Source organism: Electrona antarctica (assembly GCF_951216825.1).
Source record: "Electrona antarctica genome assembly, chromosome: 5".
NCBI classification, from domain to species: domain Eukaryota; kingdom Metazoa; phylum Chordata; class Actinopteri; order Myctophiformes; family Myctophidae; genus Electrona; species Electrona antarctica.
Window position 1 is genome coordinate 34803255 of NC_136810.1, and position 27634 is coordinate 34830888.

General features: G+C 43.8%; 1 protein-coding gene across 3 annotated transcripts in view; it reads right to left on the reverse strand.

Annotated features, from left to right (window-relative positions):
• Positions 1–27634, reverse strand: part of scaper (S-phase cyclin A-associated protein in the ER) — an 89592-nt gene that overhangs the window by 4492 nt on the left and 57466 nt on the right. For all 3 annotated transcript variants that reach the window (XM_079501036.1, XM_079501035.1, XM_079501037.1), the window contains 5 exons: positions 21954–22077; positions 17509–17726; positions 15539–15694; positions 11839–12088; positions 5466–5615 (listed from right to left, as the gene is read on the reverse strand). In XM_079501036.1, the coding sequence (XP_079357162.1) occupies positions 5466–5615; positions 11839–12088; positions 15539–15694; positions 17509–17726; positions 21954–22077 (898 nt within the window). The remainder of the gene's footprint in view (positions 1–5465; positions 5616–11838; positions 12089–15538; positions 15695–17508; positions 17727–21953; positions 22078–27634) is intronic.

The following is a 27634-nucleotide window of genomic DNA, read 5'->3' on the forward strand; positions in this document are numbered from 1 at the left end:
TATGGTTAGGTTAGGGTTTGAGGTAGGTTGGTTATGGTTAGGTTAGGGTTTGAGGTAGGTTGTCGTGCTTGCGGTTATGGTTAGGTTAGGGTTTGAGGTAGGTTGTCGGTCTACTGACCGTCGGACCAATAGTATGTCGGAACTAAAGCCTGAACCCGATCCACAAAATGTTTTTCACAATGGAATGTGTAACTGTACAAATTCATCCAATGTAGCACTGTAGGACGAACAAATAAATAAAATAGACGGCTCTGGTTGTTTTCAAAGTAGAGCTGCTTAATTTCAGTGATTTCAGCATTTTCATAATACTTTCACTATGTCCACAATCAATTTTATCTTTCCTGTTGCAACATGGCCCAAAGACAAACTGTCGGCGGCTGGTCATAAATTTGGGCCTTTGAATTCATGAGATAACCACGAAAACCACGATTCAGCGGAAAGCTCAAAATAATGATTTGTTCTCGTGGGTCCTCCTGCTGCTGAATATTATAATCCAGAGCATTTATGTCGTAGGTATCATAATTTAACACCATGCTAAGTGTTGGGCGCTGAGGCTCTGAGGAGAGTCAACTCACAAATCAACTCGCAATCTCATAATCCTCCACCATGCAGAGTTCCATCTTCAGCTGCCTAAACAAATTGTCCACCCTCAAGTGCCTGATGGAGAAAGACATAAAACAAAGGCTGATGGCAGTGAGGGAAACCAAGTCTACTGCCAACTTTCCAGGCTTCTCCCAGGTGAAGAGCAAAACCAGTGCACAAAAACGCCTTCTTCAACAAGAGGATTAGGTCGCAGTCTTGTTTCTCCCTGTTCAACTCAAGTACCGGTATCTATTCAAGCGCTGACATCATAAAAAGGAGCAACAAGCATCTGAACCATTGCATGGGGCCCGATATAACACAGACCCCGTAAAAACTCAAGTGCCTGACTGCTCTGCTCTTTCTTAACTTCAGAGATCTGGCATTTTCAAACAAGGCTACGCTTTTATGGGCCTTCCATTACATAACTACCTCTCACTGTCCACAGATACAACAAAGAGTGTGTAAAGTTAACGTTCTGAAACGCAAACAAATTCACGGGCAAACACCACTGGTGAAGTGGAAAGTTGAACCAGATTTAGGAATGGAGCCAAAAATAGAAAACAGGCCTTATTCAGATGCACATAAAGCTTGAATGGAATATTTAGGCCATGCATTTGCAGGCAATGATTCCTTGACGAAAATAAATATATCTCTGATTAACTGCAACAAGGTGATCTCATTAAAATCTACCTAAGTGGGTTATACAAAAGTGGGGTGATAGTCTAGGAAGCAAAGCAGAATCTCTGTCCGTCTAGACAGCTCTGACAATGTGTTGGCCTAAGACTGCATGTCTTATTCTCTACAACAAAAACCAGATCCATCACAGTGGAACTTCCTTTATTGATCCGACAGACACCGCAGACCAGAAAACATCACAGACCACAGGCAGCAAAAAGCTACTCTTAACTACTGGCTTACCAGCTTTAACAATGGCTTATTGAGACGTGGGCTGAGTGCTCTGTAAATTGGTTCAGGACAATTACATGGTGGCGACGTAGACATTGACATAGAAACCCCAACTTGACTTTTAAGGCAATTGCCAGTTGTCTTAAAAACCTCATAAAAACCTGGTGTTTACACAATAAAGTCTAATAACTCTTTATTTATCTCTCTCTGAGCTGACGCTGTCATGCCGTCCCAGATCCTGCTGCTGATAGTTCTGCTCTGAAACTCTCCCGACTGTGGTATTATGGACAAATGGAACCTCCTCACTGAAAGGTTTACGGGGATAAAAATGTCCTCAGCATCACTTAAATCAGTTGGACCGGCGTTCACCCTTGAAGGAGGGTGTAAATCATCAACCGAGCTAACAATCAGACTCCTCTGCTGCCAATCAGCGGAGCATGTGTCTGTGTCTCTCCCCCTGTGTTTACTCTGCTGGGTGATGCACAGTGTGCATTCCCCAGCGTTGGCTCCCAGTGGTCTGCACTCTGCACGAGCCACGCTTTACCCTGGAGGCAGCGAGGGTTTGGTTGTCTTGGCAGTAATGGACTGTTGAAGGGAGCGTTTCAACATCAGGTTAGCGGGGATTACAAGGCCCAGAGTCGGGCTCAGGCCTGCAGGGCAGAGGAAACGCCCTCGCAGAGAATGGGAAAGAGAGGAATGACCCCCACAGATAGAGCCGAGGCCTGGAGATGTGTGTGGGATGTTCGTTCAAGACGATGATTCATAGTTTTGGAAGATGTTTGCTTAAATGCTTATAATGACGAAAGCAACCAATAGAAATATGGCAAAGCAAAGGGGGGAATTCAGCAGTCAATCTGAGCAGTCAATCTAGGGAAATGCAATTATCCCATTAAAAATCTTCCATACTCTTTACCTGAAATAAGATCTACATGAATACCTCTGTGTGTGTGTGTGTGTGTGTGTGTGTGTGTGTGTGTGTGTGTGTGTGTGTGTGTGTGTGTGTGTGTGTGTGTGTGTGTGTGTGTGTGTGTGTGTGTGTGTGAGAGAGTGTCTGTTTGCGTGTGCAAATTTGTATGAGCGGCTGACTGTGCTTGCGTGTGTGTGGCCACTTTCCACGCATTGAAAAAGCAAAGTTTTCTTAAGGCCTCCATACTCCAGTCAATCTGCTGATTGCCGTCGAGAAAGCAAGCCGGAGTCAGGTGGGTTAACGTGTCAACAGTTTACAATTACATTTTCCTCAGCTCAAAGAATGTGCACATCATCACCATGGATGATTCATAAATGAATCAGTGTAAACTGGGGTGGATAGACAAGGGAGATTACCGGTACATATCACTCCAGGGGAAACAGGAAGTACAGTGACAGCAGTCAGTTACAGAAGAGGTTTCATTTGGCCTGCCGTCTCTACGGGCCCACGAAAACAGACAATGCAACATATGGCTACATGGCTCCGTGGCCCCTATGAGCAGAGCTACAGTACACTTGAGCAGCACACAAGGATACATATGTCACTCTCCCAATGGCTTTTTGTATGACAAAGTGAATTATTCATGCCCCCGGAGCTGAGGGAATACATCACTACATAGAGCATCCCCCTCAAACTTCTGCTTTTTATGAGCGGCCTTACTTCCAAAGCACACGTATAAACAAAGGATGGTGTGCCGACAGTGAATCAGCAGAGTCTCCATGACCGCGTGGGCCTCGGGCTTGGCCCGCTTTTGTGTTCTGCCAATGCTTACATTAGCCTGAGAAAAGCTCAAGCTGCTCTAAATATTCCCCTCGGCTCCATCCATCTCAGTGCGGAACTACATGGACACATTCCAGGAGCTGGACCACTGGCAACCATCAGCTTTGTGTCTGTGTGGAACTTGGTTCTCGGTCATGCTCTATTACGCAATCAGATTTCAAATTTTTACTATTACTATTTTCATTAATTGTATTTGTTAAAGGAGGTCAGATTTTACACACACACACACACACACACACACACACACACACACACACACACACACACACACACACACACACACACACACACACACACACACACACACACACACACACACACACACACACACACACACACACACACACACACACACACACACACACACACACACACACACACACACACACACACACTTTTGTTTACCGTTAATTGTATTTGTTTATATTTGTAGATTATGACACGTACAGAGTACAGACACGCATAATATCTTTAATATCATTTCCCATAGGTTCTGTCCAAGATGGGAATGAAATATTTCTGCATTAGGGCATTTCAAATTAGCAAATGGCACTCAGCCTGAATAAGGCCAAACAGTTTGAGAATGGCTCCCCTGTTAACTCCGTAGTGAGAGTACAAAACCCAATAATGTGTCACCTCCTTAATTCAATCATCAGCCTTCATTCAATTATCCAATAAAATATGCAAATCAGATCTAAAATGGCCAACAAATGCTAATTCTGTACATCAGAGTAATTAAATTGGATAGGAGCAGTGAGGAGAGCTCAGTGGCCATAAAGTGAAGGCAGATCCTTTAATTAGAACTAAAATATGTGGCAAATTAGAATCGGTAATCAGCCAATAAATTGTTGCGATGGGGGTTGATCGCAGCTGTGAGGATATAAGTGACGTGGCAGTAGTTTGAAGCTCTGGCTGCTGTTTCTGACGGCCAGACTTAGCTAAAGCCCAGCCAACTGCAGCAGGCTAATCAGGGGCCCTGCAGACAGACCATGCATGACAGCCAATTACACAGCAGCCAAGTCTGCCTCATCACATCCTGCTCACTTCCACCTAGTCCGTAGTCAGAACACTGGGGCTTGCACACGGCCCAGAGTCCATAGATAAAGCTACCCGCTTCACCGGGACGGAACAATAGGTGGTACAACTCCTGAGGGACAGTAGACGACACGCTGACCAAATGTAGAGAGGTGCCAAGGCATGAATCATTGATCTGGGGTCTTTTGATACCATTATGGCCAACATATAAACTCTATAAATAATACATGAGCGTATGTGTAAGTGTAAGTGTATGAAGATATTAAAAACACCAATTTTGCAAGCGTTGTTGTTTTGATTAACAATAAGACCGTTGAGATTCAACTGAAAAGAAGAGAAATAGTTAGGATTCTCCTGAACAAAAAAATAAAATGTATAGAATAAAATAATAAAACATTTAATTCACTATGCAATTCTCTTTTTCTGTCTGGCTCTTGTGAAATGTTTGATAAAAAGCAACCATTGCCATCCTCCTAGCATAGTATGCATATTGTGTATTATATAAGGCTACAGTACAGCCACAACAAAATATGTTTCAATTTTAAAATGCATAACTTGGGCACAATTATGCCTAACATCTGTCCACACAACTCGTTTTCAAACCCCTAAAACCGAGACTTTCGAAAACGCTGCTGACCCTGTTTTAGTTTGAAAACTCTTAGTCTGGACAGGATTTAAAAATGAAAACAATGACACGTGTTTTGAGTTATTGCTTTTATAAAACAGTTACTAAATATGAATATTTAATAACAGTTAATTATAATAATAATTTCTAAAAGAAAGATTTCCCCTACGGCCTGCACATTGCTCTGCAAGGTTTACATTTCGATTTTTTTGTTGATATTTTGTGAGTCTTATTGTGCAGTTCAGACTGTCTGACTTTGTTGTTTTTGACACTGGATGCTGTAGATTTAACAACCCTTTCCTGACACCATTCACACCGCTCAGAGTGCTGTTCGTTTCACTTTCCAAATTCATTGTGAATTTTGTTGTGGGCTCTACCTTGACCTGCATAGTGCATGTGAATGGTCATGTGACATGTGTATCGTGCATGTTAGTATGGACGTTGATGATTTCAGAAACAATGCTAAAACGCTTGTGTGGACGGAGATCATTTTAAAATGAAACTGTATTAGTGTGGATGTGGTCCAAAGTACAAAGGTTTTTGCTCCAGTGACCCAAAAGAGAAATGTACCTGATTGTCAGGGTGGTTGACTGTGAAGTATCCCACACAGATGATGACTTCATGGAGCAGCGTTTCAGAGGACTGCTGGGTACAGTACCACAGCAGAGAGCTGACAATGTGGCGGAAGGCCAGAGACAGGCCTTCAGCTCCTAGGACAGACTGGAACACAACACACAGTTACAGCATGGTCAGTGAGTGCCTCCATACCTCAGTACTTCAGTCATGCGTGAACCTTCATCACAGAAATTAAGCATAACATATTTTTTGATCATTATGAACCAATATTTGCAATTAAAGATAGTGTAATAATAAAACAATATGTAATGCTAGTTTGTCTGCAATTTATTTTAAACACAAGGGGCAGTACTTTTGATTTCCTACTGGCAGTAACTCATTGGGTGTTAACTGTGACTCTTCACATGCCACCACTGGGTTAAAGGGGTCCATAGAAACCCCCTAATCCCCCTTGGAGATGAGATGCTATCAGTAGTTCACAGCAGTATTTATTAAACATGTCAGCGTGATAGAGCACCAAAAGGTCATCACAAAACCCACTGGAAGTTGTGGGTGTGTGAGTGCTGGAAGTAAACACTTCCATAAACACAATACCTGAGAGGATCAATGCTATTTTCAGTACTCATAACCCCTTGGAGGCTGGCAACGCATCCATCAAACAAACTGTATGCGCCATGCAACCACAACTGTCAAGCTAGCAAAGCTCACAGCTCTCAAACAATGGCAATGACAGTATAGCACTGATTTAGGTAAGCAGAAATAATATGTACTTAAATGCATTGTTCAGATTTTTCATTTTTGAAAATGTATTAATTCATGGCCACAGAGAATACTCAAATCTGATTGGTCAGAGATGGTTGATGTGCAATATTTTAAGATAACCTGTGACGAGGCTGTGGTCTCATCACCGCTCTAATTTATAGTAGGGGAGCCTATCACTTTCCGTGATTTTGGAATGTTAATTTTTGGAGACAGGTATATCTTGATTCTTGGGGTTACCAGAATGCCAAAAAAACATGTCTCCAATTTTTTATGTCAGGTTTAGCATGTTTAATTAGCATAATTAGCTAATAAATTGTCAAAAACGGAAATGGCAATAACTTTGCTTCAAGGTAACTTATAAAGGTGATCTAAGAGTCTGAGTCCATGTTTGTGATGTCCAGAAATGCATCTGTTACCATTGTGAAGTCATACAAGCTTTCCTAATTAGCATAATTCCCATAAATTATGCAAAAACGAGGTGAACATCAGCAAATTGCTGCATGTTTTACTTTTAGTCAACTTTGAAAGCTTCTCACAGACTCCATGTGTATGTTTACAACTCCAGGAATAATTATCATCCTATGAATAAATCATGCAACCATTTGTCTATGTAATAATTATGTAATAATCACACCAAAACCAGAAATAGCTATATTTCGTTGCTTTAAGTTAATTAATAAATGTGATCTTACAGACAGTAAGTCTGTTTGCATGTCTAGAAAATATTCTCTTTCCATAAGGATATGCAACCTTTCCATTATTAGCTTTATATATATATATATATATATATATATATATCCCTCATAAAATAAAGAACAATATGAGAAATGGTCACAGAATTATCACATGATTTTTATTCTAATATTTACAGAAAGTTTTGAAAACACATTTAATTGAAGGGTCTTCGTCATCGTCAATCCCCAACAGATGTGCCTTGTTTACATTACCACACACCTCTAATCATCGGCCCTACACATGCACATCTCAGAGCAGTTCAAATTTTGAGATCGACAAGAACAATGTGATATGCACTGTGATTTCTTGCAGACACATTTTATCAGTTGGGTAATGGTGGCTGGGCCGTGGGTATCCCGTGTTGTGACTGGCACCAGTTGATCTCCCTCAGCCTCCCATCCATTTTTAGTTTCTGGTGGCATCTGTGGGTTAGGTACGTGGTCCTGATCCCATACCATTGCCTGATAATATGCATGGGTAATGGCTTGATTTAATGCTGCTTGTGTAGGTGGCAGCTTCTCGGCTTCTAATTGTTTCTTTGTGAATAACCTCCACCTGAGCTCATCAACATCCACAGGATTTGTACCGGGCTCGTACAGCTGGCAAACAAATGCTTCAATCTTTTTTGACAGTTGTACCCTTCCAGCTAAGAACCTGTAGTGTAACTGTCATAGATGGAATGGCATTGGTACAGGCAATGGGAAAGCCACCATGGATCAAGACATGTTCCCAGTAAGCTGACCACTCCATAGCCACACTGGACAGGAAGACCAAAGAACATAGTGAGATCCATGTAGTATTTGACCGACGCCAGGGTGGAAAGCCCCGGGCCCCTACCACTTATCATGTGGAAGACAACACACCGATAGGGAAGTGTCAGAAAAACAGTTCTTGTCAGGTATCAGCACCAAAGATGAGCTGACTGTCTTATCTTGCTAAGAAAGCCCTCCAACACTTCCAGGTGAAACCCAATGTTTTTATAATCACGTCAAGGCAGGCTGTCCACTCAAACTCTATCGATGTAAAACATCTCCACAGCGTACAGGAAGAGGCTGACACAAGGATAATCCTGCACAGCCTGGATGCTGTCCGAAGAGGGGCAACACAGCTCTACATTGAGTCCCCTGACACTGATGTCTTTGTTCTTACAATACGACGGTACCATCAGCTGTGCAAGGACATCTATTTCATCACCGGTGTGGGGAACAAAAAACGTATCATCGCTGGAGCCAGTAGTGCAGGCACTGGGTAAAACGAGGACTTCAGCCTTACCAGGGTTCCATGCCGTCTCTGGAGCTGATCAGACAGCTCCAGGGAATTTAACCTGTTGGCCAGGTCTAAACAGGTGTCCTGTGGAGGTGGTATCTGCAGTTGCTACTGTATATACTATGAGCTACAAAAAGGCTCAGTTCTGACGCAGCACGTACCTAACCCACAGATGCCACCAGCAACTGAATATGGTTGGGAGGCTGAGGGAGCTCAACTGGTGCCAGTCACAACACGGGATACCCACGGGCCAGCCACCATTACCCAACTGATCAAATGTGTCTGCAAGAAATCACAGTGCATATCACATTGTTCTTGTCGATCTAAAATTTGAACTGCTCTGAGATGTGCATGTGTGGGGCAGATGATTAGAGGTGTGTGGTAAGCAAGGCACATCTGTTGGGGATTGACGATGACGACGAAGATGGAGACCCTTCAATTTTCAAAACTTTCTGTAAATATTAGAATAAACAATCTGATAATTCTGTGACCATTTCCCATATTGTTCTTTCTTGCGACTGCAGGTCGCCTTTAGGAAATTATGGACGGGCGTGCCCCAAAGTTATTAGTTCTCAACAGGCCCGAAAATTAAATTAGATCTCTATATGGAGCTGACCTGTTCTGACATTCCATATGTTGATCTGACCTCATCAAACCCTGTACACTCAAGACACGCTCCATATATGGCCAGTTCAGAATACATTCCATATGTTGATCTGACCCCCCATGCCAAAGCACCAGCACTCGCCCAGCAGTCTGTCATGACCCAGGCAGATATGTTGATCTGACCCCCCATTCCAAAGCACCAGCACTCGCCCAGCCCTTTAGTGCGAGGTCGCTTCTAATATTTTCTAGACATGCAAACAGACTTACACTGTCTGTAAGATCATGCGTATTAATTAACTTAAAGCAAAGAAATACAGCTATTTCTGGTTTTGGTGTGATTATTACATAATTATTACATAGGATGATAATTATTCCTGGAGTTGTAAACATACACTTGAAGTCTGTGAGAAGCTTTCAAAGTTGACTAAAAGTAAAACATGCAGCAATTTGCTGATGTTCACCTCGTTTTTGCATAATGTATGGCAATTATGCTAATTAGGAAAGGTTGTATGACTTCACAATGGTAACAGATGAATATCTGGACATCACAAACATGGACTCAGACTCTTAGATCACCTTTATAAGTTACCTAGAAGCAAAGTTATTGCCATTTCCGTTTTTGACAATTTATTAGCTAATTATGCTAATTAAACATGCTAAACCTGACATAAAAAATTGGAGACATGTTTTTTTGGCATTCTGGTAACCCCAAGAATCAAGATATACCTGTCTCCAAAAATTAACATTCCAAAATCACGGGCATCAAAATTTGATTGATAGGCTCCCCTACTATTAATACCAAATAATACAAATGTCACTGTATCATTTAGCAAACATTAGCTTCAACTCAAGATTTCAATATAACTTTCAACCTTTTAGGGGAACATAAAACATGTTGATATTGTACAAGAAGTTGTAACTCAGCTGGTACTCATTTCTAGGTCGTTAATATGGCATTGCCAATGCCATGCCATTCATTTAATAAAGTATTTCACAAAGTAATAACAACTACTTGCATTTGAATTGTTGGTAAGTGGCCATGGTATAAGTGGGATATTTAACTTCCAAGTTGTATGGTTATATAAAATGAATACACTCTGCAGAGGCAGCCTCCGTTTCGTACATTTATTTTTGATAACTGCATGATTGTTAATTACTTTACCAAGAATCTGTTATAACCGCTTAAAGGGGCATTCCACTCATTTTCAACATTTTACCATGTCATTAAAGGAGCATTCAGTGATTTGGAAAAAAAAACGGTCCACCCGGTAACAAGATGTGCACATGCACACGCTCTACATTGGGGGAAGTACAACAGACCAACAGCACACGCACCAATGCCAGCCACACTCGATCATGATTGGAGGAAGGCACCTCTCATCCTGATTGGATGAAAGCTTTGCCACCCAAAGCCCAAACCGAAACTAGGGTATTTTGACCCCAGGGGCTCACTGGGGACAGGGAGGAACTCCTTATATGGTCAGCACACTTTATAGTAGGGAGGATTATCCAAAAAATAAGAAACAATAAGTGATAGTTGAATTAAGTGAAATCACTGAATGTACCTTTAACATACCTTAGAGCTGTTGTGTGGAAATAATAAAAAAGTACCCCCATGCTGTGTTTCCTAGTATGAAAAGTATGAAAAAAATTATTAACATGGTGAAACACATCAAGATGTGTTTCACCATGTTAATGGTTTTTTTCAGACCTCCAGTTCTAGGAAACACAGCATGGGGGGACTTTTTTATTATTTCCACACAACAGCTCTAAGGTATATTAATGACATGCTAAAATGTTGAAAATGAGTGGAATGCCCCTTTAAGCCCTACTTTAGACTTTGACTATTTTAAAATAACCTATCTATAAGCTCACAATGAAATTTTCACTTTTGTATGTTTGAAAAATTTCCAAATAATCATTTTGAAGATGTTCACATATAATGAATGACATTCTCTAATAGGGATGCCAAGGATAATGTGGTTAGATTCCATTAGCAAATTTCTTCTCTAGGTTTTGATCATCGCATCGTCCACTGCAATACCTCCATGTATTAACTAGTACAGTGGGTTAATGTGAACCACAAGGTGATAACAACTCCCCGCCACAAAGACACATTATTTAAAATGTACATAAAACTGTGGCACTGAAATGCTTTGACCTCCAGCTGTTTTGAATAGCCCGAGTATGGCAGGTCAGAAAGAGGAAGCCGCTTCACAGTAATTACCACAAGACATTAAAATAATTAATAACGTTCTCACTTCCCCCGGCTTGCGCCTTTCTGTTTATGCGGTGACTTAGCACAGTGAAGCTGTCGCCCTCTCTTCATCAGGGCGGGTAATGTACGGCCTGGGATACAGTGCTAATCACTCCAGGTCCATCCAAACTGCTGAGCGGTCGGGCTCCATTTAACCCTGGCAGCTGACCCGGGTCAGAGGATACCCATGTTTATGTCCACAGGTCAGCTCAATCCCAAGGAGAACAGCTCCTCTCCTAATGGCTGCTCGCAGACACGCCAGCATCCAGCTTATCATTTACACATGGGTTCCTCGCAACCCTTCAAATATTTGTTGGCATCCAAATGGCTGGTGTACATATAGCTGCCCGCTTGGTGTACAACCAGTGGCAGAAGGCTTTGACTGCACTTTCAACAGCGGATGCTATCCTATAACACGCCTCCAATATACGGTATGTTGTAAATGTCTTTGTAGTTTGGAAATGAGTATAACATGAACATTATTGTTTCATAGCAGCAGAGTCTGATTTTCCTTTACACACACACACACACACACACACACACACACACACACACACACACACACACACACACACACACACACACACACACACACACACACACACACACACACACACACACACACACACACACACACACACACACACACACACACACACACACACACAAAGGAGGCGTTTGCCATTCGTATGTGTGAGAGGAGATGGAATGTGCATAATGCTAGGAGTGTGCGTTAGGTACCTGGAAGGCAGAAAGGTCAAGAAGGGCAAAGCTGTTGAGGAAGCGGAGTCCTTGCAGGGCCACCTGGATGACCGCTGGGGAGTATGGATCCTGCGGGGGACTCTGTGGGCCTTGGGCAGTGGATTCTGGTAGGGAACTGTGCAACAGGATACAGTAGAGTGTGTGTACCACTCCCACCAGGTCTGTGGACTGAAGCAGGGCCGTCAACCCAGTTGGATCCTGGCGCTTGTTGTCAAATATACTGGAAGAGCTGAAAAAGACAGACTCAGATCAGTTACGAGAAGCAGAACCCGATTTTTGGAAACGCAAAAGGCGCCATGTGGATTTGATTTGATCAATCATGCAGAGGCTTATGATGAAATGTCATTCAGACAGACAAGAAATTGCTGGGTTCTTATCTCACCCTTAAGTACATCTTCAGCTCCCTGCAACCCCCGCAATAAATCAGGCTATGGTTCGACATGCCACATAGCTTTTGGGTCATCCGCATTTGTTGCGAATCGAAGAGCCATGGTGACATACAGCTAAAAAAGTCACTGAACCTGAGAAGGTGTTGGCTGCCCTCCTCACCGCAGTGGCCCACGACTGAGGGAGCAAATAGCAGACTAGACCTCTGTGGGTTCTAGATTTACTCACCAGACAAGGGCTTAGACCATACTTTCCCTTCAGATACAGATAGTGTCCCGTTAGCGCCACATACCTACTGGATTAAGTGACTTAACTAGTTACATTCACAGAGTCAAAGAAGGCTGCTGCTCTCCCAATTCTATACTGGGTAGAATAATAAGAGCTCCTGGCAAAAAATTATAATATTGCATTGGACTGCTTGGCACAGTGCTGCATTGCTGCAGCACATTTAATTTAGACTCAATTTATAGGATTGAAGGCTGTGTGTTTGTTTGTGTTGGACAGGATGCCACCCTATTGGTTAAAGGGATTGGTAACTTCATCCTGCCAGAGCACATCACACGCCACAACTGAGCCGGGGGATAATGATGATTGGGAGGAGCAGGTTCTAACATACTTTGCTTCTGCTCCGCAGCTCGGGATTTAAGTGGACTAGCATGCAGCCCACAGAGCAGAATGGACGAGATGATGTGGAACAAAAGGATCCACTTATCCTGAGTGGAACTGAACTTGATTAACGCTTAAACATTTTCATGGCGTGGACGCTTAAATATATATTTTATGTTACCCCACATAGTCTGACATGACGCTGAAAGGCCTTTGAAAAAAGGTCAATTAGAGCAATTCACATTTCAGTTCGTCTTGCGGGAAACAAACTGAAATAACAGAGATAATATCTAGGAGACCTATTTTGTAACATAGCGCTTACTGTAAGTCAATCTGGATAGTGTCACCTAAATGCTTAAAATGCTAATGCATATGTAGATAGGACTTGAGGAGAGGTAATCATTATAAGTACATCAAGTGTTTTCCAGAAACCCTGCCGAAAACCCGCAAGTCAGCGTTGACGGGTAATTTAAGACCACTGCCACGGCGCAAGCTATGATTTGCAGCCATACAGAATGGAGGTTGTGTGACCTCTGCATGGAACCCGCTGTGCATGCTGATACTTGACATTGGCCAACAGGCCCCGCTGCTCGGCGGGAACACGGCCTCCTAATGCCAGCATAATCCCTTGACACAGCAACTGGCATGGCTAAAATATTCCACGACCCTACTGAGCATTCTCCCATTATGACAGACAAGAGAGGATCCCTTAAAGAACGGAGGCACTGGGTGGATTATCTGCGTGCTGATAATTACACAAACCAGCTCAGTGTGGCTCATTAAACCTGCAAGGTCCGACACTGTGTTTTTTCTCACAGATATTCAGTGACATACACACAGGCCTCCGATCTCCTCCTCCACCTCCTTCACTCACTGGTGTCCAGCAGCTGGTCATTGTTACAGCACCCAGCAGCTGGCAGCGTACAGTGGCAGGCCTGGTGACATGGAGCGAGTACAGCAAACAAAACATAGTCACAGCAACGTGGACTGATGCGTCACCAACACCCTGAGCTCAGCCAAGGATGTTGGAGGTTGTTCTAGACCTGTGATTTTGGGCATCGAAACTTCACAGGCAAGAACTCCAACTGGCTATACAAACGGAATCTGACATATACTGAAAGGAAAAACATGAGATTAAATGGACGCTGCTCGTTCTGAGTATCATTTCGGCATTGTGTCGTGACAACAGTGGGCTACCGCTGCTATACGATCAGAATGTCCTCGCTTTGTAAGCAGGCGGACCTGACGTCCCTCGGTGTGACTGTGTGCTTAGCCTCTGTCAACGGCGCCACTGAACCTCTCTGAGAGGAGGTCACCGTAGCATACATGGGTGGCCTCCCCCCCTCCCCCTCCCCCCACCCCTCTCTGTGCTGCAGGCTAAGGTTTATGGTGAGTGACAGAGCGCTGGGGTAGAGTAGATGCCTATCTCTATCTGGAAAAACGACGGCCGGGCTGTCTAACCGACTGCAGGGATGATTCTGCCATGGCTTCTTCTTGTAACATCTCCACCCGTCTAGCCCTGATGGTCAATAACGGCCTAATCACCGGCTGCTCCATCAATGGAAAATTGTAGGCGCCGTCAGCTCGCAATCCCTTTAGCATTGTATTGAACAGTATTTAGCAGAGTGGGCCAGTGAAGTGGGCCATAGTGGGCCATAGTGGGCCAGTGAAGTGCACAAGGAAAAAAAAGTCAAGTCCGTGTTTTCAATTTACCTTGGACATTGGCAGAGTAGGAGAATGCACATGATTGCCCTAAGCCAGCAGTGATTAATTTCTTCTGAAGCATTACAATATTTATGTCTGGGACACCATGAGCTCATACTGTAAGTTTGCACGCTACTGTCACGCACGCACGCACGCACGCACGCACGCACGCACGCACGCACGCACACGCTTTTAGTACAACAATGTGAAAAAACTTAAAAACCCTATGTCCCATTATTGGCCACCCATTAAAAGCGTTTCTGCATTGTCTTATTCTCTTTGCATTACTCTTGAACAATACAATGCATTCTTTAATCTCTCAAATCGATGGATAGATCAGCACCACATTTCTTGTGCACATTGCCTGTAGGCTAACTAAGTATCTCCACTAAGTTTTTTCATGTACGTTTCATAAGTGTAAAACTTAATTAAAGTTAATTCAACTTAAAGTAAGTAAGTAAATATTTCACTTTAATTTTGTAGTGAAAGTCAATGGGGCTCGGATCAGGATCAGGCTGAAACGGATCAGGCTGAAACGGATCAGGCTGAAACGGATCAGGCTGAAACGTTGCCCACATTTCTAGTCACAGATACTGTATGTCATAGACGGCCAACTTCACAGGCTGTCGACATTTGAGTCCGAGTTCCACATTGGAGCCACGCCGTTCCCATGTCCATCCAGAGAGCCACATGATGCCAAAAGAATTCATGATAACTCTCTATGTACTGTATGTATGTATGTGCGTATGTGTGAGCGTATGTGTGACTCTGTGTGTGTGTGTGTGTGTGTGTGTCTGTGTGTATGTACATACGTATGCGTGAGTGTGTGCAAACAGGAGAACCAGTGTTGAGGTGTGAGGTGCTGCTCGCCTTGGAAAATAAATATAGAAGATAAAGAAAAACACCGCTGTATGTGTGAGTGTGTGCATAGTGCATACATATAATACTATGCTATATATAGATGGGTCTCTTGAGTGCTCACCGTCCAGTCACAGCAAAGCACAGCTTGCACATGCTGTGCAGCAGAGCCGAGGCCTGCTGGAGGAAGGCAGTCATCTTGGGACACTCGTCTACGGGACCTTGGACCGACAGGAAGCACCCGTACAGTTTGTCAATCAAGCCCATGTTGACCACATAGCTGCAAGAAACAAAGAGGGGGCACAGTGAATTAAAATGTACTGCTTATTTCTTCACAATGTGAAAATATTAAAAGGAAAATCTACAATAAGGGTTCTCTTCCTTGTATATACAAATATAATAAAACATAGGAGCTAACAAAGGCCTGTACTGTGCATGCCTCCACAGTATGTCAATTGAAACCCGATATATCTCACCGTCAGCCCTCCAACCCCCTGCTATTACTGTGATATCTCCAATTTGTCTTTGCCAATGACAGGTCTCATGATCAGGTTCCCTGTACTATTCCAGCCACAAATCACTGCTAATAGTGTCATTAGAGGGCTGTTGAGCCTCCCCTTGTGCAAACCCTAGCTCCGGGCCACCTGACAGACAGCTGACCCGGGGCCGTCTTTTCACAGCTCAGATCTCAGATAAACCCACCTTTTTACAGGCGGAACCACAGAGAACCACAAGATGCGTATCAAGACATTGGAGCACGGGTACATGAGACTAGTGAGGAGTAGGAGGAGGCTGCTGCTGTGAAGCAACGCCTCTTCGCTCCCTCGACTATTCTCTTACTTCTTTATTTTTTTTCCTTCTTCCCCTGCATACCTTTTCTTTGTTTGGACCACCGCTCAGAGTGAGGTCTTCTCCAGGCAGGTAATTACTCCTAGTTTCAACCTCCACAATGGGTCATTTGACACTTGAACCGCAGCCCCCTTGTTTTGACTTCATCCTCTTCCACAGCTTTAACCCAGGTTGAAAGGAGCTTTCCTCGCACTGGCTGCCGTAACACAAAGACGCGGTCCCGACTCCCCACACACACACAAGCTTAAAAACCTGTCGGGTGTTCAGTCTTGTCCCAGTGTGTCTCGTCATACACACTACATATGCCGTGGAGCATGCATGTGAATGGTAGGTTGAGGGGAGGGGGGGGGGGGGGGTGAATCTACGAGCACTAAAAGTGAGCTAAGGCAACAAATAACAGAAGGAAACGATGATCCCCCTCTCTGTGTGATCTAAAGTTCGCTATAATGGCAGCAGGTTTGCAAAACGTTACAAATGTTTTGATCTTTTTTTTTGTCCGGGCACACCGACCTACATATACATTACACCAGGCAGTCGAGGTAAATCTTCCGTTCCTGCTTGGGATTACCAGTCTGACGACACCATTTTTCTCAGGCCCTCCCCTGTCTCCAGGGTTACGACTGGGTCAGTGGATGAGAGTGGCGGCCCCTGTGCAGCTGCTCCAACCTGATGAATCATGACTGGTGGGAAGGGCCGGTGGGAAGCCGGGGCTCTTCCTCAAGGCTTCGGGCGTCCGGGGGGCCTGCCTTTCCTCACGGCCCCACCGCCCCCAAACGAAGCCCCGACTCCTCCAAGCCGGACCGTAAACAGCCGGCTCAAAAGGCCAGGTCCGGAGGGGAGGACTTTTGTTTACGCTGCCTCGTGGCGCGAGCCCACCACCCCCGCTGGAACAGATTTTCTTTTTTTAACGCTGTGCCGAGGAACATGTGAAGAAAAGCACACGCTGGAACGTCGCCAGAAACCCCCTCACCCCACCCCCCCCTTGCTCTCACACCGCACTCTCAGTCTGAGCAGAATCTAGCTGGACCGGTTCCAAAGAGAACTGACATTTTGTCAGCCCATTCTTTACACAAGGCATGCCGCAGAGGAAGGCAAGAGGTTGACCAACTCTCAACCCTGAGAAGAGGAGTGAAGGAGGGCGTGTGATGAAGGAGGTAAAAAGGTTGTGAAAGGAGAAAAAGAGGTGCTGTGAGGGAGGACGATGGCAGATTCATAGCAGGAGGGAGTGTCAGGGAGGGGGATTACCTGATTAAGTCATGTGTGCGGGTGTTGAAGGACTCTGTGGCAGCGCTCTTCGCCTTGGTGTCTGAAAAGCCATCTCCTCGACTTTCCTCGGGGACAAGGGGCCACAGGAGCCCCAGGACGGTGGCGCTGGTCTGCAGCAAGCCGGTGGTCAGGCCCTCGAACACTTGCTTGTTCACACAGCGCCCAAAGATGGACTTGTCTTCATCTGGCACGTACAGCTGATGAGAAACGCAAAGTCCTCAGTGAATAATAAAGAGATTTTTGCAAAACAATAGTTTAAAAAAATCACACCCGTGTGAAGTGAGGGGCGCTAATATATTTACACAATCAGCGCCGGGATTTCTTTCAAAATAGCAGCTCGGGGTGCCGCGCAGATATGGCAGCTTTTACTCTGAAAGCCCCCCCTTTCGTTCCGTACAAAAAAACGTGAGGAATAACGTTGCTTGCTTATATCGCTATGATTACGATAAAGTCGCTGAATAATCCCTCGCGTTCATATTTTGAACGAGAGGCATGTTGAAGTCAGAAATGAAGAATTTAGTATATCCATCTGGTCAAAACCACAAAGAGCTCCCTAGATTATTACGTAAACAGGGAAGTGAACGGCAACGCGCATGCGCGAACAGCAAGGAGTATGGTGCAGAAGGAGAGGCGAACCTCTCATTTGATATCAATTAAAGGTATATTCAGTGATTTCACTTTATTCAAATATCACTTATTTTTTCTTATTTTTTGGATAATCCCCCCTACTATAAAGTGTGCTGACCATATAAGGAGTTCCTCCCTGTCCCCAGTGAGCCCCTGGGGTCAAAAAACCCTAGTTTCGGTTTGGGCTTTGGGTGGCAAAGCCTTCATCCAATCAGGATGAGAGGGGCCTTCCTCCAATCATGATCGAGTGGGGTGGGCATTGGTGCACGTGCTGTTGGTCTGTTGTACTTCCCCCACTGTAGAGCGTGTGCATGTGCACATCTTGTTACCGGGTGGACCGTTTTTTTTCCCAAATCACCCAAATCACTGAATGCTCCTTTAAAATGCGCTAGGACGTGTGTACACGTCCTCGCAATCCATCGGTTGGATTAGCTATGACGTTTCCACACGTCCTACGGTCTAAATGGGTTAAAGTCTAACTCATGTTGATTAGGTAATGTAATGGTGATGTAAAACAGGGGTTCTCAACCCGTGGGTCGCGACCCCTCGGGGGGTCACCAAATTATTTTAGGGGGTCCCCAAAACATTAAAAAAAAAAAAAAAAAAAAAGTTTAACATTTTTATTTTCACGATTTTTCAAAAATAACAGACCTAGTACAAGCTCATAGCGCGCCACTCGGTGGCGCGCTATGAGCTTGTAGATCTGCTATTTTTCAATAGCTAAATTATAACATAATGCTTAAAACACCAAAAGGGGTTCCCGCCCAAAATGGGTTAAGGTTATTGTAGCAGTCAATTTATATTGGGGGTCGGGAGGGGGCGGGGCGGGGGTCCCGAGACATTGCCAGAGCATTTCCAGGGGTCCCCGGCCAAAAACGGTGAGAACCCCTGATGTAAAACAAACGGTGCCAACACAAACATTAAATGCCATTAACAATAAAGAGACAATATGACGTAAATTTTCCCTTCATTGTCAATGGCGTTTTTAAAACAAACATTGAACTAAGAACAAACATTAAACCTGTATATAGGAGGGGCTAGTGCCCCTCATAACCCTCATAAATAAGACCACATATACAGTGTACCCATAAACTGTTATGCCTTTGTGGCAATTATAAATGGCAGTACAGATATGGAAGTATACAGATACCCTTAATTGGTCACAGTATCCACTGAGAGAAAGAACACAAGACTATTTAAACCCCCTTTAATGTCATCCAATTAACCCAATGGACAAAATATGGCAAACATTTACGTAGTTCTTTCTTTCTAGCGGGTACTGATACACTAGGACTAGGGGGATGAAATAACCCCAGGTTTCTAAGTTTATTATTCGTCAGACTGAGCCTAACCCATACATTAATGCTCAACAACCAGTATGATGTTACAAGAGGTGATGCACCAGTCTGCTGGCGCAGGAAAAGCTCTCACAGGTACAGTACTCCTTCATGTTAGACCGGATTTTGGAGAGTTCTATCCCACCAATTAGGAATGCTTTAAAGATAAATATTGGTTTCTGCCTGGTACGCAGCAAAGGTCGTCAGGAATGGGATTCGATTTGATTTGATTTTTTTAATCGTTTTTATTTTAGTTTTTTAAATTTCTACATTTATGTTACGTTTTCTTTTTTTTATCCTTTTATTTAAAATGTCTGTCCTTATTCCCTGTCACTATATAAAAAAAGGAATGGGATTCGAACCTGCAACACGCTGTCAAGCTGTATTAGAGTCTATATGTGGCATGCACCCCTGGACCACCCCCCAATTACCAATATATTACCAATTTGACCAATATTAAAAAAAAAAAAAAAAAAAAAAAGAAGTTGCAAAGCCAAGATTGGCTATTTTTTTTAACGATATCTTCTATAATGACATGCCCAACATGGGGAGCCCAGGTGGAAAGCGGTTGAAAATCCGGACACATCGGCTGCAAAATTGCTGATGCTGATGTTGTCAAAGAATGTGGGTCTGGCACTAGATACCGTAAACGCTCAGAAACCCTCCTTGGGCCAAACAGGGAAGGTGTTTATTGTTACCACGTCTTGTAACCCTGCTCGCATACTAACTGAGGCATGATTGAGATGGTGGGCAAATGCAGAAGCCTTACAGTATACGAACACCCTGAGGAAAAAGTGGATTTACTAGGTTCAGATAAATGACATGCGAATGTAAACGTAGCGAGATCGGGATTAAGGCCAATGCCAGTGTTCTTCAGTGTGGAAAATCCTGGTCAGGTAAAAAACCATCCCATTCGGTCTATAATGGTTGGGCTGCATACTGACAGCGTTAGTAAATCCACCAACATTCTCCGCAAATCTAATTAAAGGGGGACATGCTCCTCAGACAGGCAGCTGCCCTACCCCCACACACACACACACACACTCTCCACACACACACACTCTCTCCACACACACACACACACACACACACACACACACACACACACACACACACACACACACACACACACACACACACACACACACACACACACACACACACACACACACACACACACACACACACACACACACACACACACGAAACCAGAGACACGTGCGTCTTGCACACAAGTCAAGGCAAACACAGACCGTGTGTGGAAATATTCAAACGAAGTTTCATAAATGCAGAGTGAGAAGAAACATGAATACTTTTAGAAGTAGTATATTCTTTTTTTTTAATTTCTTTTTTTGAATTACCATCCAACTTGGGGGGGAAAAAAGTCAGCTCGTCTCCTGCGGTGCTGTTGGACATGTCAGTCATCAGAGCAGCTGCTGGGATATGTTTTATATAAACCTAAGCATACGGGGCTAACCTCTCCCTGCGTGCCCTCAGGAAATATGACTGCTTTGGATTGGAACCTAGGACTGGAGAAGGAAGCCCCAGTAGAGTTCATGCATGTACCACAGCCCCATGTCTGTGCCTTGTCCTGTCTACACTGTGTGTGTGTGTGTGTGTGTGTGTGTGTGTGTGTGTGTGTGTGTGTGTGTGTGTGTGTGTGTGTGTGTGCGCGCGCACACGCGCGTGCACGTGCAGCCCCGGCCAGCCGCCACTGTTAGATGTTTGGAGTGGGCTGATGTTTACAGTCCCTCTTACGGAGTGCTGAAGGATATGGGCTGACATGTTCGCAGCCATGCTGCCCGCCTGCCTGACTGTGTTCTCACATTCCCTCAGCCCAGAAGCATCTGCAGAGTGGCTGGGCAAGGGGCTTTGACTACCCGCCGCTAGCGTGCGTCTCGCTCTGTCTTTTATTAACACCGTGCTAGGAACCGGCGCCGGCGACGAGGTCGCTGTGCTCTCTCCCAGCGCTGCGCATCGGCAGAGGAATTTCCAGTGTTGCTGGGGGGGGGGGGGGGGGGGGGGGTTAAACAGACAGCCTGAAACTAACATGATCTATTTAGGTAGCAAATAATTACTGAAGGTAATCCGATCACACCGTGTAACCTCGATCACATTCACAAGCTCATGTACCATTTCTGTATTAGCTCGAGCTATCACTCCTGCACATTGGAATGTCACTGAAAAAGATTTGTGGGCTAACTGCAAAGTAAATCATAAATGTTTCTGAAATCAAGGTTCAGGGTATTTTATTGTCACATGCACAACATTACAGTGCACAGTAAAATCATTATCGTTAGTTTATTCATTCGTAAAATACATGAACACAATTTTACTGTGTACCATCAGATAGACAGACAGACAGACAGACAGACAGACAGACAGACAGACAGACAGATAGATACCATCAAATTAAATACGAAGAATTAAGAGTGGTGCTTTCTTCAAAAGTGGACTTACTGTTAGCTGATGATATAGCAGGTCCATTAGCAGGGCTATTTTGTTGCTAAAGAGGTCATAGGAACAGTTCAGGGGGCAGCCGGAACATGCCAGGTAGTAGGTGTTTACAGCAGCACAGAGGGACCTGACAAGACAAGGATGGACATACAAAACCATGAATGATCACAAGCCAAGCAACAGTTCAACACCGGCTGCTACTCCCCCGCACAATTCATTCTGAAGACATCAATTAGGATGTAGGTGTGTAGCCCCGGGCGCTGACAACACTATCTTGCAGTCATCAGGAAACCAAACACTCTCTGTAGTATTTGTGGCTCCTTAAGGGTGCAGTTTATCATTGGGGTGTCAAAAAACCAAACAAAGCAAAAAGAAATGCAAGAACGCATCGCCAGTGCCAGCCTTGGGGAAGCCGCTTTTTCGGGAGGGAAACATTCCTGTCGACTACTCAAAGCAAGGGGCAACCTCGTCAAGAGTGCGCCACACCGTCCGAAGAGCCGAGTGCAATCTGTGCCCCATCTAGGCTGAGATGGTGCAGCGTTTCCTCCGGAGAGATAAGAGCCACTGCTCTCAGCAGCTCCTCACAGCCCCCAGACGGAGGCCAAGGCCAGGGGGGGAAGAGGAGATTGTCAGCGTGCCTCTGTATTATGTCTGCTTTAAAACAAGACGCGTAGAAGATTAATGCCTCAGATAGCTGACCAATCAGTCCGCCCTGACTGCCGCCCCCCTCCTCGCCACCCCTTACACTTTCATCAGTTAATATTTTTTGACAACTGTATATTTTAGCCAATGGCAGAGTGGCATGTCCTATCTGCTAGCTGGAAGAATGGAATCTGGCTCCTCCGTGTCTAAAGTAGGCTGTGTTTATTTCAGCTGGTAAACATTTTGATATCTACCGAAACCTTCACATCTGCTGCGTGTTTTCGGTCTAACCGAGTTTTGGCACAGAAAAAAACAGAGACACCAACGTTGATCCAAGTCTGTCAATGCCTTTTTCCGTGCTGTGTTTTTCGTTTGCTCGTCTGCAGATCAGTCATTTCAGTATATCACTATTGACATTGTAGTGCAAAGCTGTCAGACATGGAATGCAGTGTTAATGTGAGAAGTATACTACATCTTGAGTTACGGGCAAGTCTCCATAATATTAAACATTGGGGCATACGTACCTTGGGGCATACGTACCTTGTTGTCCGACAAGCTTTCGTCAGACACACCTTCTCGCAAATTGTTATGTACAGGTACCTTAGAAGACTTAGCAGTGGTTCTCAACCTTTTCAGGCTGCGATACCCCAAAATAATCATATTTGAACTGGGGATCCCACAAAATAACAATATTTGAATACCGGTAATCAGATTTCTGGGGACCGCCCAAAATAATCATATTTGACAAAAATTGTAAGAGTTGAGGCATTACATTTACTGTTGTGAGCTTGTAGATCGGCTATTTTCACAATTTATGCCTCTAATTTTGCCTCTAATTTTGCCAATGTTCGACCAGTTTTTATAGTATAGTTTGTTGATTACTTTTGATGCAGTAATAGTATTTTTTATTTCATTGATTTTCTTTTAAATCCCCTTAAATTGTCACTTTACTGTGATCTAATTCATAATATAATTCATAACAATGCATTAAGAATCTGTGGATAGAGTCAACCATTATAGTGCAAAGCAGTGATAGAACAGCCAATAGTTAAAGGAACCAAACTATGTTATGTGTGCAAAAAGGCAACACTGGGTCCGATTTACTGATTTTCTAATGAGCAAGATCTAAGGCAAAAAATGTACAGAACAGATTGACGAAAAAAAAGCTAAATTGCAATTTGAATGTCTTAACTCCTTACATTATCTTTGGTACTGTATTAACGTTACAATCATTTAACTTCTCTGCTAATATAATTTCCCAAAAATAGCTAGACTGTTCTCTCATTATGTGCTTTCCAGGACACGAACCAAACCTTGTTTCAGGTCTCACCTGTTCATGTCATGTCATGTTTTTAAAGGCAAATTTATTTTTTTAAATAGCTGAGAACTTGTAGATCGGCCATTTAAAAAAAAACCCCAATAAAAATAAGTAATAGGGCTTAAGTGGTTAAGATGTCCTTACTGGATAAAACAAGGCACAATGGCAGGAGTGTCACATAACCTATGGGATATAAAATGACATGCTAGGACTGGCTTGGTTCATACAATAGAAGTGTATGAACAGGATAGGGTTCAGACAACTGTAGCATTCAGCATTCTAGCTTTGTGAGAACTGGGATATCTTTCTCTCTGCACACAGAACTAAATAATAATGAAACTGTCCTAATGCAATGAGGGCAATGGGAGCCACCAGCAAGATTGCATAATAATTTGCATGTCAATCTTATTAACCCATTCTGAACGGGAACCCCTTTTGGTGTTTTAACTAAGCATTATGTTATACTTTAGCTATTGAAAAATAGCACATCTACAAGCTCATAGCGCGCCACCGAGTGAAAATGCGGCACAAATCTTTGAATATATATTCTTTCAGAGCGAAACATTTGTTTTATTTCGACGTCAGGCCTAAATGGGTTAAGAACCAATGCTGTCAGTTGCCACCTCATGTTGCCCTAGCCTAGGCTGATGACTAAGATGAAGGGGAACAAATCCGCAATCCGTACGATGTATTCTCTTCCCGGATTTGCATGGACCCAAGTCTACCGCGCAGGTGACAACATTTCTACCATTGAGCTAAGATCGAACGCCAGCTTGGGCAGGTAAATATACCACTTGTCAACATACCTGAATACAGGCTCTAAATGTATGTAAATGCAATGAGACCACCTCCAACCACCAGTTATATATTACTAATATTGTATTAACATACGCTACGATACAGATTACGTTTTATTCACACACAAAAGTTATAGATTGCAGTGTTAACTTTATATGCTATCTTGTTTAACACATTTAAGTTTAGAAGCAGAATACATAAGACACACTGCAGAAGCTGAAAAGGAAAAAACAAATCTTCATTCCAGTACTGTGAAAATTCTCCAACTAGCTACATCAGTAACATGATCGTCTAAGAGGATTCAATCCAAGGTATGGCTGTTATTTCTCTCCCACCATTGAAGCCAGGCAGGTTCTGATCTAATCACTTCACAGCAATACAGCTTCAGAGTCACAGTATGGACCTCCCCCTCCTGGCTTCACAATCGACTCAGTCAACTGCTCATGTAATGAGCATGCAATTGCTTTGTAACCCGGCTAATCAGCCTTGTCTTTGGTCGCCTCCGAACAAATGGGGAGCCTGTCAGAGGCACGTTTGAGTAATGCCCTTACACCAGCTCGTACAATGAACCATCACAGTGATCGCTCTTTGGTTTCCTCCCACCTAATTGAACTTGATTAGCATGACACCTGATAGCACGCTCTTCTCTGCGAATCTCACCGTCCCCACGCCCCTCCAATGACAGTACGCGTCAAAGATTTTGAGGGACAATTTGGTAAAGTGCCATGCTAAACGTGTCTCATGTTGCACAAAAAGCTATGCAGGCATCCACATGTGCCAGGCCAATCTGAGCGGGCAGCATTCCTCCGCCTATGCCACCACGGAGGTCTCATTACGTTGCACTCATTGATGAACCCGTAGAGAGAGCCAAAACGATAGCGGCTATTATTCACAGCCTACCAGGTACGACTACAACGCATTGTCTAAGCTGGGAAGTGGGGCTATTTCAAAGATGTGACAACCCGACTTAACCACTTAAAACCCCGGAGCTCTCCTTTCTTCCCTCGACAACGAATGTCTTCGTGGCAAATAGCCGACCTATAAACTCACAGCAAGTTGCGCTGCGTTACGAGCTTGTAGATCTGCTCATTTCTGGGAACGAACGGCCCCAGCATAGGGATGTTAATAATAACACAGGTGAAGAGAGAAGGGACGACAGGTGGGGGGATGCAGAGAGAGAAGACAAGAGAGAGAACAGAGATGGAGATAATGAGCTCAGCTACACTAAACAGCTTAACCTTAGACAGCCAGGACAGCCAGGCTTCTGGTGAGACCGTCGACATCACTGCAGAACAGGGGCCAAGAGCTAGAGAGGGATAGAGTACACCTGATCTCCCCCCACCCCATCCCACCCTACCCCAACAGCCCCTCTGGGGCTCTACCTGGGTGGTCAACAGGCTCAGACATGATTGGGTGGGTGGGGGCACCACTGGGGGAGTCATTGACCTCTGAATTAAAAAACGGAACCCATCTCTGAAATCCATAGAGTATCACGTTGGCTGATAGGTTAGATGCTTAGATGGCCTTTTTTATTTGACACTGAGTCAAATAAACAGCAGACATAATGACTAAATGCACTAAATGCACAAATTAGAAGTAAAAAAATTAAACACGCAATTGTAGTCTTCATAATTCAGTATAAAGCCCCAGGGTCTCATTTTGTGTGTGAATTCCATACTAAAGGTGCATTGTGTACAGACAAAAATGCCACGCTTACATGTAATTCTCCCTTTATAAATCAATATCAACTTGACAATTTCAGCAGCTTGGTGCAATAAGCAATAAAAAGCCCACCAAATCGGAGTGCTATTTCTCCAATTACCAAGAAGCCAGTCATCACACACAGCTCCAGTCTGAAGTCTGACGTTTATAGAATGTTAATGCTTTTGATCAACTAAAATAAAGAAATTATGAAAGAGTATTTATTGCACTAATACAAGCATAGAAAGTGTACAGATTGTATTGTATTTTTAAATGACCGCGTAAAATAAACTATTCGAGAAACCAGGCATTGCTGTAAAAGTGAAAATTATGTTTCGATGTTGGCCTGTTCATCTGCAGTGCAAGGAAACCTAAAATGTGTGATGTTTCTAAGTCGATAATACAATATTATTATAATGGAAAGGTGGATAAAGGGCCCAGTTATAGTGCAGCTGACAAACAAGAGAAATTGTGATGCAAAACTCAGCCAACCAGTGAAGCCAATGGGTTGGGTTAGCCAATTAGGGAAGCCGCCGGTGCCTATACCGCACCAAACACAGAGATATATTACGTTCTCCGCAGAACCACATAATTTGTGACACACGTTTGAGGTATTTTGGTCGGACAGCGCCCAATTTATGCCTGGGACAGACATACTGAGAGACACACAGGTCTTGTAAATTAATAGATAGATAGATGCCATGTAGATAGATATGCAGTACTCACTGGTTGTTGCACGGCGTATTGTATTGCTATTGTTAGCACAGTCTTGTGGAACATGCCATCAACATTTTGCTGCTTCTATCTGTATGTGAGTGAGTGAAAAACTTGGTAGACTAGCTATTTATCACTGTTCTGTAGACAGTATGTAGGGCAGGCCTGTAAATTATTGTAGCGCTCATGCAGTTTTTATATTAGTTTTTGTTTTTTACATTATTTCTTCTAGCGTTCTTCTAGCAAAATAAAAACACAGTTTAGTCCCGTTTCTTCCTCATGGCAAGGTATTAGAAGGCTGTGAAATTTGATATTGAGTGAAATGCATACTGTGAGATGAGTCATTAGACCATTTTGCTTTATTTGACTACTTTGCCATCGGCATCGCTACTCTCACCGTCTCCAAAACATGCATGAACAATAACATGGGTCAGGGTTTGTTTTTATAGATCCTTACTTTTCTGTGGGAAGTGGCATACGCTCGTTTTCTGGCCCCCTTTTGTGCCTACGC